General features: G+C 37.8%; 1 protein-coding gene across 2 annotated transcripts in view; it reads right to left on the bottom strand.

The window, feature by feature from the left end:
* Positions 1 to 5631: 5631 nt before the first annotated feature.
* The window catches only part of ADGRA3 (adhesion G protein-coupled receptor A3), a 114374-nt gene continuing 112706 nt past the window's right edge, over positions 5632 to 7299 (bottom strand). For both annotated transcript variants that reach the window (XM_033106605.1, XM_033106606.1), the window contains one exon: positions 5632 to 7221. In XM_033106605.1, coding sequence (XP_032962496.1) covers positions 5979 to 7221 — 1243 coding nt within the window. In that variant the 3' untranslated portion in view covers positions 5632 to 5978. The remainder of the gene's footprint in view (positions 7222 to 7299) is intronic.

The following is a 7299-nucleotide window of genomic DNA, read 5'->3' as shown; positions in this document are numbered from 1 at the left end:
TCCCCAGAAATTTCTAGTGGCATGGAAGAAGAAAAAACTATCAAAATGAGGAGTTAGGAAATGTAAGCAGGTGAGGTAATCTTGGTGGAAGGGCTATGAACAGAAATAATGAATAAACTTTAAATAATAAGATAGTTTTTCACTGTACTCTAGAGTAAATACAGGTGGCCTACCATTTTCTCAAAATAAACAAACAAGGAAAAAAACAACACAAAGGTATTCACATTTAGTTACAAGGTTTAGATGGCTCATTTTTATGGTCTTCATTATTTTCAAATAATGTTCACAGGGAAATGTATGGCTCTAACTGTATACTTTAGAAAAGGAAACAGTTTAAAAATCCCTTTTAAAATGCTAAAGAAAACCAGCAGGGTACCCCCCGAAAACAGGAAGATATATAAATGGCCAACACACATATGACACAGATGCTCAATATCACTCATTATTAGCAAAATGTAAGTCAAAATCAAAATGAGATATATCACCTCATACCCATTAGAAAGGCTATTACCAAACAAAATATAGAAATAACAAGTGTTGGTGACGAACGTGAAGAAATTTGAACCCTATAGACAGTTGGTGAGAATGGAAAATGGTGCAGCCCCTATGAAATAGTATAGTGGTTCCTCAAAAAATTAAAACTACAAGGGCCATTTGATCCCGCAATTCTGCTTCTAGATATATATTCAAAGAGTTGAAGACAAGGTCTCAAAGTGATATTTGTACTTATTTTCATAGTAGTATTATTCACAAAAGCCAAAAGGTAGCAGCAGTTCAAATATCCACTGGCAGATGAATGGATAAAGAAACTACATATATAACAGACTACACATATAACAGAACTCAGCCTTTTTAAAAAGAAAGGGAATTCTGACACATACTACAACACAGATGAACCCTTAGGTCATTATGCTAAGTGGAGTAAGCCAATCAAATAAAAAGTTACTGTATGTATGATTCCACTTACATGAGGTATCTAGAACAGTCAAATTTATAGATACAAAGTAGAAAAGTAGCTGCTAGGGCTGGGGCAGGGGCAGGGTGGAATGGGGAGTTGTTTAATGGGTATAGTTTCATTCTTGCAAGTCCAAAAAACTCTGGAGGTTGACTGCACAATTGTGAATACATTTACTCTTTAGGAAATGAGACTTCCAATATAATCATCTAAAAATGAGATTAAGGACATAGATCAGAAGAAGGAATATTGAATTTCCACATATTTACTGAACTGTTTTCAACGTGCTATCACAAAACTTGCAAACTGACATGAAATTTAGCATTGTTGTTAGGAACCGATAATGGATCAATGCTTAAAACTAAGATTTTAAAAGTGTAACTAGGTGGGAATAAAGCTCGTTGTTCTTCATGCATAGAATCTAACCTTGTGGCAGTCTGGTTATTTGTTCACCAAAACAGCTCACCTTCCCTTCGAGGACACACAGCTAGACTACATTTCCCAGTTTCCTTTGCAGTTAGGTGTGGCCACACATGTGCTCAGGCCAATGCATTATGGGTAGAAATGACATATACCATCTGCAGGCCTCATCTGTACAACTCTCCCAATGTAGTATCCTCCACGTTCTGAGAAAGGAGCTGGAGAAGGGCAGAGATACAAAATGGCAGAAACTTGAGTGAGAACCCCTGGGGAGAGCTGCCAGGCTAGGAACACACGTGAGACCACTACTTCAGCAAGAAACTTTTATTGTGTCAAGCCCCTACAATGCTGCATTGTTGAAAAGTCAGTTTACCCAGACTTAAAAAAAAAGGGGGCAGGGAAAATTGTTAATCACTAAATTACCATTTGTACTGTTTTATAAAGGAATGAATATTGATAACAAAACATGCTGTTTGGTGCTGGAGTTCATTACTTGCACATGGAATGTCTTCTGAGACACAATCTTCAGCCAGAGTTGGTACTCACGACTACACCAAACTTTGCCAGCAACCTTGTTGTGCATCTGTATTTGCTCATTTGAACAAGCTACATGTATCTATACAAGCAAACCTTCATTACAATATTATATGCCAAGACAGAGTGAACACATGATTGCAAAACTGAAGACGTGATTAGCTATATCCCTTACACTGTTGGAACGACCCGGTTAGAAATCCATCTGAACAACCTTCTGAAAATATTTCGAGCATTTCAAAAATACTTGGAATATTTAATGAAAATCTTCATCAGTACCTTCTCAAATAGAGGGCAGCAGCAGACAATGGATTAAACACACAGACACAAAACACACACACACACACAACACACCTACTATCTCTTCTTCTACAATTTGGTAAACACAATTAGAAGGACAATATGTGTTTGAAACAGCACGAAGCACAAATTAACAAAAAAACTAATGATATTTTGGCCAGTAATTAATTCTAAATATTCAGCTCTGTACGTGAAGGTGGTCATCCATCCCTGATATAGAAATGGGGGGTTTTAATACTATCGTCCTACAAATTCACACTGAGTATCCAGCTAAGCCACTGGCAACCCCAGTGAAAGGAGGCCGAGAAAACGCTGTGAGCAAAGGCTGTCTGGGGCTCCATGCATACAGAACTGGGTACACCAAGGAAGGTAGAAAGACAGAAAACATCAGCATACATGCAAGTGAATACATGCCCTATGAATTGTGTTCATCAGCCAATGTCTCCAATATCGCAATATTACCTACCACTGGCTTTAATGACCAATATAACACGTCGTTCTAGACTGGAGGCCTCTAGGTAGGTTGGACAGAAGATTCAAGACAGTTACTACCAAAACTAAACAAATCTTACCGATTGCAATCTCATCTTTGTCTAAAACCAAATACCATGTAGTCAGAGACTTTTAGCATTGACAGATTTTTATAAATAGTTACAAATTTCTCCTTGCCAACTTTGCTTTATTTATACAAATAAATGTATTGGACTATTATTTATACTTCAATGAAAAAGAGCGAGTTGATCCACACGACAGTATAAATGTTAGGGGAAATATGACAAAGTTGACGAAAACAATGGAACGACTAAGTTTGGGAAACATTATCTTAAGTAGTTAAGAATAATCAAACCATCTCTGAGATACGAGTACTGATGTGAATGCAAAGATAATTAAATAATTCTGGGAATCTGAAAAGAAAAACAGAATTAACATTTGTTTTAAATTTTATATCCCAATAAACTTTAAGTAAATAAATAAATAAAAATTAAAAAAAATTTGGATTGCTGTTGGATGAATCACTTTTCTTGATGATTTACTTTAATTCCTGAATCAGGTGATTTCAATTCATTTTTTTAATTCCTCATTTTCAATCTCAACCAACATCTGTTGGGCAGTCGGAATTTGATTCCTGAAACACATAGGCCTAAATATTTTAACATTCTTGTTTCTCAATAATGAGCACAATGTAAACGTCAACATCTATACATAAGGTGTCATGTGTTTATGAGAGTATATCTATTTATATAAATGTATTGACCATGGAAATCAAGATACATTGTTACATATGCAAAATGATTTAAAAATTAGTTACCTCCTATTAATGACTTGAAGTGTTACTACACATTTACACATGTATATAAATCTAGTCAAAAAAAAAAATACTCATACACAAACCTGATTTCTAATTACCTAAAAATCAGGTCAGCATAAAACACTAGCATGTAATACCAAGTTATGTATATAGTGTGTGCATATTATACACATTCTGTAGTGTGTAACATGACGAAAAAGCTTTCATGGAATAAAAAAAAAGATCATGTGTGTTTCCTTAACTGAAACTCAAATAAAATAACTGGGATGATAATCAAGTTTGGTAAAATTACAGATAATAGACAGTGTGAAGAGCAGGAGTGATTGTCTTCAGAGAAACAATAAAATGTGGTGCTGGTGACCACGGCATCAGGAAACACTGTCCTGGTCCTAGATGCGGCATAACCTGCTGGCACGTTCAGCTAGTCAGAAATTCTTTAGACCTCAGTTGCCAAAATTTCTAAATGAGAAAAATGAATGAGTCAACCTCTAAGAAAACTGAAACATCTCTTAACAGTTTATGATTCTATGACAAATGGAGAAACCTCAACGAGCAACAAACCATAAATCATAAGTGAAAGAGGGGGAGGGGGACATGCAATGTGTTGTTCACTTCCTATACACAAACACCCAATTTCAATTCAATGAAATACTAAGACTATAATGTGTAAAATCATCGCTCACCATGGTCTGTGCTTGGAGTATCAAACTACTCTATTTTCAGTGGACTCTTCATTTTATTCCAAGTAATTTGAGTTTGTTTCTAGTCTGCCACTCCCCCCTCGACATCTTTTCCTTCCCCCTCCCCCTGGCCCCACCACTCCAGTCCCAGGCTTCTCTTCTGTGTTACCCACAGGAAGTTATGCTTAAATGAATAAATGCTTACTGAATGGTGAACATTTTCTGGAAGGGAAATTCGTCACTTCCTGTGGAGAGGTAGAAAAAAGCAGAAGAAATTCTTTACCTGTGTAGCACTGACCTACAGGTCAGAGAAACAGGTTAAACGTTGGAATGTTTTGCAAAATAACAACAAAGTTAAAAAACCAGTAAAAAATAAGAACGATTCACTCCATTTCTTATAAGTTTGTTTTTTTCATTTTTAAGCACCACCCTGTACAGATACATCAACATACCTAAAAAAGGCTTAAGTAGAACTATCAGTTTTATTATTGCAAAGCAAAATAATTTATGTCTCATGCAATAATCCAATGAAAAGAACATCTGTACTCTAATAGGTGATCCTGTGGTGTCTGAAAGTTACTCTGTGTAAATAGCAGTAAATCTCTCAAGAGGTTTATCAAGATAGCTTGACTCTATTCCCATTTCTTGAATGTACACTTTTGAATCTGATCTGATTTAAACCTTTCGAAAGCTGTCAAAACAGATCTTAGCTGTGCCAGTCTTTTCAGGCACTGTTTTGCCTATCCGAGGGGCAAGAGGCATCAGGGCAGAGCCAGTCTAACTTTCAAAAGAGTTCCATGCATGGACCTAGTGAGCCTGGGGGCTGGAGATGAGTAAGGACTACAGTGCACCGATGACCAGTGATAACTTTTGGATCAGACCTGTTTTTACCATTGGAATGAAATTTAAAGATCAGTACTTTTGTGTAAACCTAAGGAACTTTCTCTCTTTAAGAACAAAGTAACAGCAAACATAAGAGCCAATATGAAGAACCTAGAATAAGTGAATGTGAACCTTATATGGTAGCTCTCCAATTACATTCAAGAATAACAAACGTGTTGGGAAAAAGGAAAGACTGAATAAGAGAATCAAACTCAAATATAAACTACTGAAAAGCCACAAAAGTGGCAAAAATAGTATTATTAAGATCAAAGTGATATGGCAAAAGTAATAAAATTTAGGGAAAGCTTTTTAGGCATTTCCATTTAAAATGACAGCCTGTGAGATCTTTTTAATACCTTGTATCATTTAAAACTATATTTATAAAATGTATCAGTCCAAGAGCCCTTTATTTTATATGCCCTAATCAGCAGGGCTAATTATGTAAAAATCTGATAATTGACTTATGTATATCTCCCATTAAAATATCCCAATGTATAAACATCTTAAAAATAGAACTAAATTCTTCTATTGTAAAACATAAAAATATAAGATTGACACAATGACAAACACCTGTTTATTGTATTAAATACAAGTCTGAAATGTTAAGTAGATATTACAAATGTCAAAAAATTACATTTCAGATTCCCAAAATGTCCTGCTGGTGCTTTGACAATTAAACAATGCTTTAGAGGTTTTTCTTTCCCTTTTTTTTTTTTAATTCATAAAAAAAAAGCAACTGGGGATATAAAATAAGTCAAATCCAAAACTTTGAAGTTTATTCAAAATTCTTTTGAATCCCTAACATGGCTGTAAACAGTTTGTTTTTTACACGTTCATAGCTTAAAGGAATGTGACTATCACAGTTTGTATGGATTTCTGCCCAGGAAGCCCACCAACGCTACACAGTAGTTTCGTGTTTCCATAATCCAGTCCTAACATTGCCAGTGCTATCCGTACCCAGCAAGGGTCCATCCTGCCCGTTGCTTTTGATTGGTCCATTCTGAATGGCCAAGTTAAGGCCATAAGACTTCTGCTGACTTTCAAGTTCAACTACAATTGGCTTCCTTAATGCATCTTTTTTACTACTAGTTGAAACTGGCTTTTCCAAATTTCTGCTGCTTTTGGGGAGTGTGCTACAAGCATCACTGCTGTCTTGCTGGGGTGGGTTGTACTGTCTCTCTCTATAGGCTAAGTAAGCTCTCCGGCTCCTCGAGTGGCCTTCGTTATTGCCGGGCCGACTTTTCGGTAAGCCATTCTGCACGCTGCCTTCCACACTTGTGGGGACATCGTAGGCATATTCTCTGAGGACTGTGAGTCGGCTTGCCCGGTGTCCTTTACTTCTATTTTTATGATGGCGGCTTGGGTGCACATTTGTTCGAAACTGAACTTCTAAAGGCGCCACGTGCATTTTGATATCATTGTCCATCGAATGTTCTGTCAGGCTATTATCAAGCTGGGGGGTGGCATTCGGAGGCAGAGAATTGGTGTGGCACTGAGCTGCGGCAGCCTGCAGGTTTGTCAATTTGCATCCCTGGGAGGAATTTTTGAAGCTCGACGCACTCTTGTTGGTGCACGAAGACTCCGCGCTGCTGTTGGTGCATTTGGGAGCCTCTCCATTCGTCCCGCTGGAGTTGGGGGGCTGCACGTTGACTTGCACCGAGTACGAGCTCCGGCCTGGACAGCAGGTCATGATCCACGCGAGTCTAACGTCCTCCCGGTTGACACAATGGTGAGCCACGATGAACGCACTGAGGCTTAAACACGTGGCCCCGAAAAAGAAGCTGAAAACCAAGTCCAAAGGGTAATACAAAGAAACAGCCAAGGCCCCAAACATCCACAAGGCAACATATAATAGCAAAGTAAGGCTGGCCCCCAAAAGTTGAGAATGAAAAGTGTGCTCGTTTTCCAACGCTGACGTGGAAATCAGAGACAAAGACATGGAATCCTGACGATTCACTTCGCCATTTTCATTGGCCGCCAGCCTCTGTTGCTCCTCGGTGGGCTCCTTCAACTCATATTTGCGCTCAGGGTGCCTTTTCAACTGAATAAATATGCTTAGAAAGTACATACAGTTCACAAAAGTGATGAAGCTGGCAGGCCCATAGAAGGCTCCCAAGGAGGGTTCCCACGCCATCCAGCAACTAGGAAAGAAAATGGTGAGCCAGCTCAGAGGCTATGTATGTCAACAAACTGTTCACAAAATTGCAAGAAACTTTAGT

The sequence above is a fragment of the Rhinolophus ferrumequinum genome, chromosome 5, assembly GCF_004115265.2.
Source record: "Rhinolophus ferrumequinum isolate MPI-CBG mRhiFer1 chromosome 5, mRhiFer1_v1.p, whole genome shotgun sequence".
Taxonomy (NCBI): Eukaryota; Metazoa; Chordata; class Mammalia; order Chiroptera; family Rhinolophidae; genus Rhinolophus; species Rhinolophus ferrumequinum.
Note: the sequence above shows the minus strand (reverse complement) of the source record. Positions and strands in the feature narration are given on the sequence as shown.